This window comes from Lithobates pipiens, unplaced genomic scaffold, assembly GCF_037356315.1.
Source record: "Lithobates pipiens isolate NorthernLeopardFrog02 unplaced genomic scaffold, aLitPip1_a1.2 Scaffold_8, whole genome shotgun sequence".
In the NCBI taxonomy this organism is placed as follows: domain Eukaryota; kingdom Metazoa; phylum Chordata; class Amphibia; order Anura; family Ranidae; genus Lithobates; species Lithobates pipiens.
In genome coordinates, this window is record NW_027507903.1 from 127,083,960 (window position 1) to 127,097,915 (window position 13,956).

The 13,956-nt window shown below is 40.4% G+C and overlaps 2 protein-coding genes across 3 annotated transcripts in view; one reads left to right on the forward strand and one right to left on the reverse strand.

Annotated features, from left to right (window-relative positions):
- The window catches only part of CPT1B (carnitine palmitoyltransferase 1B), an 84,361-nt gene extending 81,061 nt beyond the window's left edge, over positions 1-3,300 (forward strand). For both annotated transcript variants that reach the window (XM_077473030.1, XM_077473031.1), the window contains exon 19: positions 593-3,300. In XM_077473030.1, the coding sequence (XP_077329156.1) occupies positions 593-679 (87 nt within the window). In that variant the 3' untranslated portion in view covers positions 680-3,300. The remainder of the gene's footprint in view (positions 1-592) is intronic.
- Positions 1,272-13,913, reverse strand: LOC143963405 (regenerating islet-derived protein 4-like). Its single transcript, XM_077473032.1, has 6 exons — positions 13,766-13,913; positions 8,081-8,145; positions 5,326-5,420; positions 5,096-5,233; positions 1,910-2,024; positions 1,272-1,429 (listed from the first exon to the last, which is right to left on the reverse strand). The coding sequence occupies exons 2-6, from the start codon at positions 8,142-8,144 to the stop codon at positions 1,362-1,364; spliced, it is 480 nt and encodes a 159-aa protein (XP_077329158.1). The 5' UTR covers position 8,145; positions 13,766-13,913; the 3' UTR covers positions 1,272-1,361.
- Positions 13,914-13,956: the final 43 nt, after the last annotated feature.

Below are 13,956 nucleotides of genomic sequence, written 5' to 3' on the forward strand. Positions count from 1 at the left end.
ACTTCTATTCACTACCATGGATGATTGTTGGTTTTATATGTTTTGGACAAGGTGAAATTACTGTATATAATTATTTTCACCTATATGGAATTCATTGACTGCTATTTATGTAATAATTGTTATATATAGAATGTGGTCCATATATAGAATGTGGCCCATATTAATGAAAAGGAGCTATATTGTTTATATTGTGGGTACATCTATGATTTATATTACATTGAAAGTCAATCTAAGAGCCTGTTCACAATCATGCAATTCCATTTTGGTATTTAAATGCACTTGTACCTGCTCTGTAGCATATTATGCTATGTATTATAAATATTTTACATACATTTTTCTCTCATTTTTCTCTCAACTTGATATGGATGTATTGAAATACAGAAATGCAGGTTTTGGATATTATCATTTAAAGCTAAGTGCAGGCTACAGCATATACTCATTTTAAATGGCTGTAGAGCAGCGTTTAAGGCTGAGCTGCCTGCACTAGATTCAGTTCATTTGACAAATGTCCTATAGTACGGTCATGGAACCACACATTGTGAACAGGCCCTTTTTCAATTAGACCTTATCTAATCGTCTTACTTCTCCCCAGAATTCTCACCGTTTTGGGCAAACGATCTGTCAGTCTATGCGGGATCTGGCTCAGCTCCTCACTGTCACTCCTCGTGATGAACGGTAAAACATTGCCACCTCTGTGAGATCACATGACACATCACATGATTTGCTGTACTTTCTACTCACTTGAAAATTGTTATCTGCTTATTAGGCTTTATTCATATTTGTGCACTGTTCTCAAAGTGCAGTAGGAAAATGCTTCTCGCTGCACTCAGTGCAAAACGCACCAAAACTATTGCATGCTGGAGTTTGGAAGTGCGCTGCAGAATGCGTTTCACCAGCGCTGAAGAGTGAACTGTTCCATTCCTGATCTCGGGCATGAATTTAAATGTGTTTTTACAAACCTTGTTCTTATTTGTCCATAACAATACAAGCCTGATAGCTGTAAGTTAAAATCAATATATATATATATATATATACATATATATATATATATATATATATATATATATATATATATATATATATATATATATATATATATATATATATATATAGCAGTGCTTTATGGAATGTATGTAAATAATGTCTATCTATATCATCTGTGCACACAAACCAATGGCGCAATTTTAATGCTTCTTTGCGTCCCCTGTCATTTCACCCCGGCCATTTTCCAGCAAACCCTTTATCATGTACTGATCAGTAAACATCAACAATTTGGAGAAAGATATTTATTAAGGTTTACAGAATGCAGGAAATATTGATGTGCCCCAACTCCCAATTTATCCCAGAGTAGGACCATGTTCTTACGGTTTATATTTGCATACAAAGTTGTTTTGTTCCGTACATGGAGCGTCGTTCCACTGACGGTAATCTGACAGAGGAAGAAGACGAGAAATTATTCAAATTCAGCAAGTAAATGAAGCCATAGTAATTCTGTTCTTATAATTGTTAAAAAAAAAATAATTATGTTCAGCTTGTATGTCTGCAATAGATGTTGTTCATGCTGCACAGGCTATTCTCTCTTTTCAGCCCTATGAACAATAATAATCCTGGGGAAGCTATTCATGTTTTACATTTCTTTGGATTTTTCTACAGGTTATACTACCTTGAATGTAGGAGTTTAAATCCAGTTATTTTTGTACAGCCTTCCCTACCACTGTAAGAAGGGAGGACATGTGGTGGTCCAAGCAGTAATATTACACACAGATATTTGAAATTTGAGGAATAAGAGCATTACTAAAATATGCTTCCAATGCAGATTATTGTAGAAGGAAAAACAGAATATGTATTGTGTGTATGTTACAATATTAATCAGCATTGTTCACCGACACCATCTTGTCTGGTTACTCACTTGTTTCCTTGGTTAGCTCTCCGCAGTATTCAGCATTTTGCAAATTGTTGGGCTCACCAGTCTTCCAATTACGATAATTATACATGGAGCCATCAGCCCACTTCCAGCGGCGATTCTAGCACCACATATATGACAATAATTACCAAAAGAACATTAACAACAATAATAATACGTTTACCCTACACTTCTTGTTTTAATTGTACATATCAATCTACTGTACTACTTTAAAATGCTAATATATATATATCAATAAAATATATTGCATATTAGTGATTTAAGGTAATGGGACTGATTTACTGCTCATTTAGCGCAATGAATATTTACTTTTGTGAAGAGAATGCTTGCTTTACAGCTGTGTTCACGTTAAGAGAATGCTAACTTTGAAGCTGCGTTTACTTCAATCATTCAATCATGTACAATTCCTGTTTTTTACATTTCTCATGCACATGATTGAATGATTGTAGTGAGCACAGCCTCGTATCATTAAATGAGCAAAATTGACACTCATTTTGCACAGTGAATATTTTCCTCTCCAAGTGAACAGCCATTTACCCCTTTACAGGCATACCCCACTTTTAAGTACAGGTTTATTTACTAAAGCTGGAAAGTGCAAAATCAGGCTCACTTCTGCATAGAAACCAATGAGCTTCTAACCCCAGCTTGTTCAATTACGCTTTGGTAATAAAACCTGGAAGCTCATTGGTTTCTGTGCAGAAGTGAGCCTGATTTTACACTACTACTACTGAATCAACCCCAATGACTTTAGTTTTAGGAGAAGTAACTTTAAAATTGTTTATTTGATAGCAGAGATAAAGTAACTAGAACATTCATTTAGTAGTGTATAAACTGGCTGTAGATTATGAATTATGAAGTCCCAGGTTATATGCACAAGTATTGATTGTCTGCCCTGGTGCAAATAAAAATGATAAAATTTACACAATAAAGGTTTAGAAGATGAACACAAGTGGGGTTGTATTGATCGAGAACACACATTTTTAGTTTAATGTAAGGCATGAAAATATTTAAATATTTAATTTAACTTTTATATGGGTGGCGGGATTCCATTTTAAATGTGAGAAACATAGGAACAATAGAAATGATATTGTGTGGCAAATGTTATTTGTATTACATAACTTATTATACTATATTATGTATCACTTTGCACTGTCAGAGGCTATCAAACGTTAAAGTGAAATCTAAAATACATATTCTGTTTCAGGATATAGGCTGTCCATGAGAGAATAGCATAATGTATTTCACTTGTATATGTAAACTTAAAAAACAGTATCTACTATTGTCAATAATTCTGTGCACATAATAAAGTATAAACTTATATAGATATATTGTATGTCTCAAAATAAAATAAAATGACTTCTGATTCATAAAATCAAGACTTTAACGTTACATTGTAGATTTTCTGTGAAAAATGAAATAAATATATATATAAATTATATAAATAAATATTACCAACTGAATAAATATATATTTTTTTTTGTTGAAATTCCCTTTTCCTTTAAAGAAGAAATTTACACCATCCATTTTAACTTACAAAATATTTTTGCACTAACACCTTTACAGTAGAGTACACTTTCACCTGTTCCAAAAAGATTTTGTTACATTGAAAGCATGGATCTAATATATTTTTTTATTAATTAAAAATGTTTGTGCTAACTGAATTTTTACTTGACACAGCTAAAGGTTCTAAGAAATGCGAGATAGGCTTATCACAGTGTGTGACATTGCTCTGCTGTGTTCTGCCTGACCTCTACAGGGAATTCTGAATTGCCAGCCCCTGGCAAGTGGTTTATGACCTTGGCTGTGAAAGATGATGGACATGTTCTTCCTATTAATATACTGTTATCACGAGGTCTGTTTGCCAACTCTTTTCCTAAAGGACCACATACAGGTTATATTTTCTAGGTTTCCAGGTGCTTTTAATTGTGTTAATGTATTAACGCAACATACTCTATTTCTCCTGTGATACCTTTTTTGGAATATAGGTTTGGGCATTCTGTTCTGTTATGGAATTGTCTACGTTTGTGCTTTAATAAATAGTTGTACTTCATGCATATAGTTAGGCCCCTTTCACACTGGGGCGGTGCAGCCATCGGCGGTAAAGTGCCGCTAGTTTTAGCGGCGGTCTGCGGCCGCTAGTGGAGTGGTTTTAACCCCCGCTAGTGGCCGAAAAAGGGTTAAAACCGCCCACTGCGGTTTATTTACTAAAGAATGCAAAATTGGGCTCACTTCTACATAGAAACCAATCAGCTTCCAGGTTTTATTGACAAAGCTTAATTGAACAAACAGGTGGGAAAGTTGATTCATTTCAGTTTGCATATTGCCCATGCGATCCAATCCTGGTGCGGACCAAAAAAAGGGCCCTGTGTGAGTTTGGTCCGAATGCGATGCAAATTCAGCCATACTATCTATATGGGTGAAATTGCATCGCACGGACATCGCATGTGATTTGCACTGCAGTACAGTGCGAATCACATGTGACTCTCGCACAGTGCACTGGTGTGAACCCAGCCTAAGATCTTCTACAATTTGGTGCTATTCCAGAAAATATCAGCCTGCTATCATTCACTGGAACAGAGTCTCATTTCTAGTTTTGGAAAACATAACTTCGCCCTATAATATACAAACATGTAAATACACATTAAATGGCACATATATACACAAGATGAGCTATTAAAGTGGTTGTAAACCCCTACAAACCACTTTGACCTGCAGGTAAGCCTAGATTAAGGCTTACCTGTAGGTCCAAGAAATATCTCCTAAACCTACAAGGTTTAGGAGATATTTGCCAAAAGACAGGCACCGCGTGATATGCCGCGAGTGGCGGCTCCCGTGCGTATGCGCGGGAGTGACGTCATCGTGGCTTCGTTGAATGACAGCGGCGGAGCAGCGAGACCCACCGGGAAGATGGATGCTCCAGACTACAGGGGACAGCGGTGACATTGCTGGCTCCTGTGTCAGGTAAGTGACACATAATGGACTACTATGCGATGCATAGTACCCCATTATGCTTTACCTTTGCAGGGAATCAAAGAGGAAGAAAACCCATCAGGGTTTACTTCTTCTTTAAGGAAACAAGGTTGGAAGATTATAGTTATAGAGGATATATTGTGTAGACTCTGAATACATTTGTCTCAACAAAAACTAGCTTAGTGTGTGCATTGACCATACCTCCTCTGGGTCATGAAGTCCAATCCAAATGTCTGTAGTTTTGCCATAAGCACCCGCGTTGCTTGCAATAATGGATGCTTCTGCATCATCCAAGATGGAGGCTAAATGTGCACCATGTCCATAACTGACACATTCAAACTGCAAAAAAAGGCAAAACATTTGGAACACCAATATAATAAACAGCTGAGTGTCTTGAACCCCTTTCAGTTCCCTTATTGTTTGCCAGTTACCTCAGCTTCGGACCAGGACAGGCGGAATCTGAAGTAACCATAGCAGTAAGCCTTGTAGAAGAACCATCCGGGTGGACAAGAGGATCGAGGCGCAGCTGTGTGGAAATGACTTTTATAATATTTGTGCATGTCTAATATTTGTAAAATAGCCTACAGAAAGCAAAACTATAGCCTAATTATGGTCTTTAGCTCCAATCATTGTATTTATAAGTAAGATTTTTCAGATTCTGACTAAAGGTTAGGCCAGGGGTGCTTAGTCCTGTATCAGTACATTTAAAGAAGTGCTGCTGATAAGGATTGACTTCACCTAGATAAAGCCATTCTGTGTCTCATTCCTTTTGCTTGACTACCCATGCTGAAAACCAATCTAATGCTTGGACAATTGAATAGACCTGGGTATTTAGGTGCAATGATTTTGCCTCCAGAGTCCCTGAGACATATTAATCGGACAATTAAATCCCACCGGGATTTTTTTCAGCGGGAATACCGAACACAGTTCCAGCACCTCCAGCGCAAAATGTATGTACTGGCAAAGGGGGCTGGGGTATTTTGGAGGGTCTATTGATGCTGACCAGGGATGAGCTTTATGTTAGAGTCGAACTCACGTTCGACTCGAACATTGGCTGTTCGCCGAACAGCAAGCAATTTTGGGCGTTCGTCGCAAATTCGAAAGCCGCGGAACACCCTTTAAAAGTCTATGTGAGAAATCAAAAGTGCTAATTTTAAGGGCTTATATGCATGGTATTGTCATAAAAAGTGTTTGGGGACCTGGGCCCTGCCCCAGGGGACATGAATCAATGCAAAAAAAGTTTTAAAAAGGTAAATTTTTTCGGGAGCTGTGATTTTAATAAAGCTTAAAATGAAACAATAAAAGTGTAATATTCCTTTAAATTTCATACCTGGGGGGTGTCTATAGTATGCCTCTAAAAGGGCGCATGCTTACCGTGTTTAGAACAGTCTGACAGCAAAATGACATTTCTAAAGGAAAAAAAAAGTCATATAAAATTCTTCGCGGCTATAATGAATTGTCAGTCCGCAATACACATAAAAGTTAATTGATAAAAACGGCATGGGAATTTCACCACAGGGGAACCCCGAACCAAAATTAAAAAAAAAAAAGTGGGGGTCCCCCTAAATTCCATACCAGGCCCTTCAGGTCTGGTATAGATTTAAAGAGCAACCCCACACCACAATTTAAAAAAAAATAGTGTGGGGTCCCCCCAAAAATCCATACCAGAGCCTTATCTGAGCACGCAACCTGGCAGGCCACATGAAAAGAGGGGGGGACAAGAGACCGCCCCTCCAACCGTACCAGGCCACATGCCCTCAACATTCGGAAGGTGCTTTGGGGTAGCCCCTCAAAGCACCTTGTCTCCATGTTGATGGGGAGAAGGGCCTCATTCCCACAACCCTTGCCCGGTGATTGTGGGGGTCTGCAGGCGGGGGGCTTATTGGAAACTGGAAGCCCCCTTTAACAAGGCAACCCCCAGATCCCGGCCTCCTCCCCATGTGAAATGGTAAGGGGGTACAAAAGTACCCCTACCATTTCACCAAAAAAGTGACAAAAAGGTTAAAAAGACAAAAGACAGTTTTTGACAAGCTTTCTTCTGGTCTTCCTTCGGTGTTAATCTTCTTCTCCACCTTCTTCTTCTCCATCCTCTTCTTCTCCACCTTCTTCTTCATCTTCTTCCTCCGCTCTTCTCATCCCGCATCTTGCTCCGGCTTCTTCTCCGTGCCGCCCGCATAATCTCTTCAGCAGTGTGACGCGTCGCTTCTTCAGACACTTCTTATATAACGGAGGGTGGGGCCACCCGATGACCCCTCTGACGCACGGGGACTTCCCTATGGCTTTCCCCGTGATGTCAGAGGGGGGCAGGGTCACCCGTTTACTTAAATGGGTGGCCCCATCCCAGGTATGAAATTTAAAGGAATATTACACTTTTATTGTTTCACTTTAAGCATTATTAAAATGACTGCTCCCCAAAAAAACTGATGTTTTTAAAACTTTTTTTTGCATTTATACGTGTCCCCTGGGGCAGGACTCAGGTCCCCAAACACTTTTTATGACAATACCATGCATATAAGCCTATTTATAGACTTAAATGGTGTTTGTGTGTTTGAACACATTTTTTGCCTGTTCGCATGTTCTGGTGCGAACCGAATGGAGAGTGTTTGGCTCATCCCTACTGACCTCTGGGGATCTATTGTAGCTGGAGGTTGTAGTGGTGCTGGGGAGGTGTGTCTATTGTTACATGAGAGTTCTACCATTGTGGGAAGATCTATTGTTGCTGGTAGGGGATCTTTTGCTTCGGGGTTCTTATGTTGTTGGAGGAGATCCACTGTTGAGGGGGTGGGGTCTATTGATGCTGGCTGCTGGGGGATCTGTTGTTGCCAGCAGGGGCCTTTTGTTGCTGGGTAATATTTATTGTTGCTGGTGGGGATCTATTGTTGCTGGGGTTGGGTGCATTTTGTTCGTGAGGGGGTCTATTTTTGCTGGGAAGGTTTTCTTGTTGCTGGAGGAGGAGGGGGGGGGGATCTGTTATCATTAACTAATTCCATGTAAGTTTTGTAAAAACCACAAAATGATACTTTGCTCTGTATTCTTTAAAAGGAGCGGTACAATCATTAAGTAAAAAATTGCACAGCTACCCAACACCACCAATAACCTGTTTGTAGCGCTATTTTTACCCAGACCCACAAATAACCCATTCATAGAGCTATTTTTACAGTGATTAATGAAAGGACCCATCCTTACCTTCTGACACGGACACAACAATAACCAGAAGACCCAAAAGGGCAAGAGAAATGGAGGGTCTCATCCTAAGGACAGCAAGAAATATATAAGAAACCTTATGAAATATTAACAGAGAGATTTTAATAATAGATTGGCATGGAGCTAATATAAAAAATGTTATTGTAATTCAGCTTTAATCCAAGAATTTCCATGATGCTGCTTTTTTTTTTTTTGCTGCTAGATACCTTCAAGGAGTTGTAAAGGCAGAAGGTTTTTTTTTTATCTGAATGCATTCTATGCATTCAAATAAAAACACCTTCGGTGTAGTGGCCACCCTCAGCTGCCCTAATATTTACCTGAGCCCCATCGCTGTCTAGCGATGTCCACGAGTCCCTCAGCCGTTCGGGACGCTCTCCCCTGATTGCCTGAGAAACAGCAGCGGCGCCACTGGTTCCCGCAGCTGTCAATCAAAGTCAGTTAGCCAATCAAGAAAGAGAGGGGGCGTGGCCAAACAGCACCTCTGTGTCTGAATGGACACACAGAGCTGCAGCTCGGCTCGGGTGCCCCCTTAACAAGCTGCTTGCTGTGGGGGCACTCGACAGGAGGGAAGGGCCAGAAGTAGCAAAGAGGAACCCAAGAAGAAGAGGATCCAGGCTGCTCTGTGCAAAACCACTGCAACAGGGCAGGTAAGTATAGTATAACATGTTTGTTTTTTTTTTGTTTTTTTAATAAAAGTGAGGCTTTACAATCACTTTCAGTCTGATAGCCTGCATCTTTCAGCCCTGTTTCTTTGAGCCCAGGTTGTCCTGTACCCACCGCAGCCTGTGACTGGGCAGTGAAAAGAGAAAAGTGATGAACTCTGTCACCCTGACTTGTCCTCCTATCAGCATGATTCTTATTAGCACGTTAACTGATTGGTTCCTTGGTCTACTTCTTCCTCTCACACACAGCTATAATATACAGGGATGGCAAGAAGCTGAAAGCAGTCAAATTCAGGACTTACATTATTTGGATTTGCACCCTAGGACAGAAAGTGTGTTAATGGCAGGGTCTGGTAAGCCTCCGTTGATTACATTTTTGCTCATTGGTTAAAACACCAGCATTAGTTGTCAGTATCTTTTCTTGGCACTTTTTGGTCTTTCACTTAAAGTACTTGTGTGAGTGGGAAAATGCAGCGTACTTCCAGGTATATTCAGCCTGCATTTGAGTTCCTTTCACAGGTATATTTGACCTGCAGTTGGCCTACGTGTGATCTGTATCTGAAATGCTAAGCTGCATCAAGCTGCTTTTACATTCCCATTGACCTGTGTGCATACAAAAGCAGTTCAGACAAAAATTCTGTCTACAGGCCAACGTGTATTTAAAGGTTTATATTAGAGAACAGTTGAGACTAGTTAGAACTCCAGTATTTTTTTGCTATCTGTGTCTCATCAAGGGGATTTTCCTTTACTTCTTGTCCCTGAAAGGGAAGTCTCTACAACGTGAAGGGAAATGCTAAATTATGCCACGTACACACGATCGGAATTCCGGCCAGAAAAAGACCGATGAGACCATTTCATCGGAAAATGCGACCGTGTGTATGCTCCATTGGAATTTAGCTGTCCGAATTTCCGCCAGCCAAAGATTTATAGCATGTTCTCAATTTTCCAGACGGAAAAACTTTCTAGCGGTAATTCCAATCGTGTGTATGCAATTCCGACACGCCAAAAATCACGCATGCTCAGATTCAACTACGAGACAGAAGCTATTGGCTACTGGCTATTGAACTTCCTTTTTCTAGTCCCGTCGTACGTGTTGTACGTCACCGATCGGAATTTGATGTGACCGTGTGTAGGCAAGACTGCTTGAGCCGAATTCCATCGGGAAAACCATCAGAGCTTTTTCCGACGAGAATTCCGATCGTGTGTACGCAGCATTAGGCTGCACACTAGAGTTGTTTTAAGCTAAAAAAACGCTGGATAAAAAATGCTGGTAGTAGCGTTTAGGCAGTTCTGTTAAAAAAAAAGGGGGGGGGGGCTAAAGAAACTCTATTATTAGAGTTTCTGCTAGAAAAACACTTCAAGAAACTCTGCTCCTAAATGCTGAAGCTCAAAAAATGCTACTAGCCTAAAGTAGTGTGAATGGACACATAGGATAATACTACAATAATAATACTACAGTATTTCCTTTCTAGGCGCATTAAAAAAAATGCTAATAACAACTTCTAGGGGCTTTAAAAAAAGTGTGCATGGAGCCTAAAGCTGGCCATAGATGGACTGAAATTTGCCTAGTTCAGCAGGAACCCGGCTGAAGTTCGATCCATCTATGAGCAGGCTGGTTTTACAGAAGTCGATGGATTTCTGTACAACTAGCATGTTGAAACAATTTTGTTCATTCAGTGCTCATGATGGTATTCTGACGGTGGGGAAATCTCTCCAATGTCAGCATACACACATCAGCAACGATCAAGAAAACATTTTCCAATAGGCTAGTTGTACACATATCCTCGGCTGTCAGAATACAATAGCTCCACGGGAGGGATTCCCCCATCCACATTCTTCAACCTTGTGGTTGAACGAAAGAAAATGAATAATGTGTGGCCAGCCTTAGACAGGTGTCACCCGTACAGGTTCCCCCCACTGGTAACATTTTCCATTAGTTTCTTTCCCAATGACAATGGTCACCAAGACAAACAGGGTGAATTTCAGGGCAATGCAAACAGAAATAAAACTTGACAACCTAACGCTTTCAAACTCCAAATCAAACTGACTAAAACTTGACCCATCCCCATATGAATACTTAACTTAACTACAGCACTTAGACTAAACGTAATGCTTTCTGACCCTAGCACTTACCTCAAAGCCTTTACTTAAAGTCATTGTAAGGGTTAATTTTTTTTTAAAAGAAAATAACAAACATATCATACCTTACCTCATACCATATATATCATACTTGCTTCCACTGTGCAGCTCGTTTTGCACAGAGTGGCCCTGAACCTGCTCTTCTGGGGTCCCTCAGCCGCTCTCGTGGCTCCTCCCCACATCAGATAACCCCCTAGGAAAAGCGCTCTCCCGGGGATTACCTTGCTTCCATAGAGGCCAAATGCATGACTCGGCCCACCCCCGACGCCCACGTCATTGGATTTGATTGACAGCAGTGGGAGCCAATGGTTGCTCTGCTATCATTCTATCCAATTAAGAGCCGAGAACCCTGAGCAGAGAGACAGCGTGTCACCGTGGGTCAAGTTCCAGGGCTCATGTAAGTAAAACGGTCACTGCCAGGTATTTTTTCACCTTAATGCATAGGATGCATTAAGGTGAAAAGACACGTAGGTGTACAACCCCTTTAACTCCTACATTCAAGCATTTAGAGTGATTGAACCCAATAACAACATTTTTATATATAGTATATAGACTTGGTGGCTGCATTCATTTTATTTTTTTAGTCTTTTTTTCTCCTTTATTTTCATCTCTTGACCCTGCCAGTTACAGACTTCCAGGGTGACGATGATCATTTGCTGTGCTGTTTCTATGGAGGAGCAATGTTGTCACTAGCATTCCTCCCAACTTTTTGAGATGGGAACGAGGGACACCTATTAGCAAAAGTATATAGTTATAGGACACACCCCCTGCCACACCCTCTTGAAGGAGAACTATCAAAAAAAAAAAGATTAGTTAAACCCACAAGTGCTTTTTTTAGCGCTACTATTTCTTTATATTGGCTTTTGAAATTTACAAATGCAGCAATTTAGAGTTTGGATGGAAGGTTTTGCACTGGGAAAAACTTTTTGAAGAATAAATAATGCATTTATTATACAATGATATAGATCAGACCAAAATGATGGCTAGATGAAGGGGAAAGAGGGACAGAGTGACTTTGTTACAAATCAGGGACAGTTCCTTTGAAATCAGGCACAGTTGAGAGCTATGCTCTAGGGCAGGGGTGGCCAACCAGACGAAGACCAAGAGCCACATTTTTTACCGAGTTACCGCAAAGAGCCACATCATACGCATGGGCACACATGAACATCACCCCATCCCTTCCTCATACACACATACTTTTGCTCAGCTGGATTTATTGTAAATGTCACACACTGTTTTAACACTACAAAGACCACAGGTAAGTAATCTTCCTTTGAAAGTACATCCATGTGACAGAAGACAGCAGCTCATCTAATTTCCAAAATACAAATTGTCTTACAAACAGTGAACTGGTCAGGATAACAAACAGTTAATGGGTCTTCTAGCCTGAACTAGCAGTAAATTCTTCCAAAAAACATCACAGAAAGCATGCAGCACACACAGAGCTCTGGATAAATAAGTGAAAAGAAGCTGAAATGGTTAACAGCCAGCAGTGTGTCACACTATCAACAGACAGAGAATGTGCTGAGCAGATCTTATCAGTGTTCAGGTGAAACTGTTATTAAAAAAAAAAAAAAAGTACAGAGCAAGACAGAGGGAGAAGGGAGGACAGATCAGTAACCTGCACACTTGTGGCCATACCTTTTTGTATCTCATCGGCTTCAGATACAGCGTGTTTCTCCTTCCTCTGCCCCCCTTCAGCCTCACTCCAGCGCCTATGTATTCAAATGTGGCGGGCTGGGGACACTACATGCTGATTGGCTGTTGATGTGTGGGAGGAGCGGAGGAGTGCAGAGACTCGGGCTGCCTGTCACCGCAATGAAACAGCCCGAACCAGCCCGAACGCAAGAGCCGCAGGAAACCGTTCAAAGAGCCGCATGCGGCTCGAGAGCCGCGGGTTGGCCACCCCTGCTCTAGGGGATGAGGGTGTTGGTACTACCTTTCCATCATCTTCATAACATAGCAAGTTATTTGGTCTGTAGTTCACAGAGGTAACTGAAGGCCTTTTTCACACAGACTTCAGCTTGTATAAGAACGGTGTAAACAGCAAACTTTCACAAAGCATTTGCAGACCTTTCAGAAAGCTTTTTGTTAAGCTTTTAAAGTAGCATTCAGCTCCAGTTTGTAAATGTGGAACACAGATCCTAATGGGAGTGCTGATTGCCACTTTAAACAAGCTGCTAGCAGGCTTCAGCACTTTATGAAGCTTGTTGAAAGCACACTGAAGCCTGCTAGCAAATTGCGTAAAGTGTCAACACTCCCATTAAGATTTGTGTTCCACATTTACAAACTAGATTTGAATGGCAATTTAAAAGCTTCAATGAAAGCTCTGCGAATGCTTTGTCAAAGCTGTGTGTGAAGCAGGCCTAAGCGAAGAGACTCCTTGCGATCGCATTGCAGAGTGCACAGGACAGCACTGGATTTCTGGCAGGATCAACTGTTTTTTTTTGTTTGCTTTTTTGTTTTTTGTCCACTTGTCAAAGAGATATGACTAAACTCTTTCCATGTTACAGTACATTTAACAGATCAAAAAGGAGCAAGTAAGAGAGGTTAATTTTACTGTGGTTTACATACACTTTACCTTGAACCTCTGACTTATACGCTAACGTTAGCCTAACTCCTGATCTAATATTACCTTAACCCTGGTAAATCTAAACCTACCTTGTTTTGCTCAAAAATATACCAAACCTAATAGTTGCAGAAAGTTTGCTGTACTGTGCTGAGATGATTTTAAATTAAAATGCGTGTACAAGTGATGTTTTAGTCTGTAGTTTGTAAGCAGTATAATATTTTCCCCATAGCTCTATGAGGCTGGAAAATATATCAAGTTGCAATTCTAGTTGACATCTATAGATCATTTGCTTACCTGCCACAGAAGCTGGAACAGCCAGTAGATTTAGGATCGTCTGAGTTGTTGGTGCTCGATATTCACAGATTGTGAATTTATATCTCACGGGAGAGTCAATCATGCCATATGGAGAGCAGGAAACAAAGATAGGAAGTAATAAGGATATGGTTATTTCACCTAATTAAAGGGTTTTCACCATCCACCCAGAT

Bases quoted from the DNA above. Each gene is read 5' to 3' on its own strand.
- LOC143963405 (XM_077473032.1), bottom strand. From the start codon at position 8,144: ATGAGACCCTCCATTTCTCTTGCCCTTTTGGGTCTTCTGGTTATTGTT. The intron at 5,234-5,325 runs GTAACTGGCAAA...CTTTTTTTGCAG, and splicing joins TGTCCTGGTCCGAAGCTGAG to TTTGAATGTGTCAGTTATGG. The intron at 1,430-1,909 runs GTGAGTAACCAG...TTCCTCTGTCAG, and splicing joins AGAGCTAACCAAGGAAACAA to ATTACCGTCAGTGGAACGAC.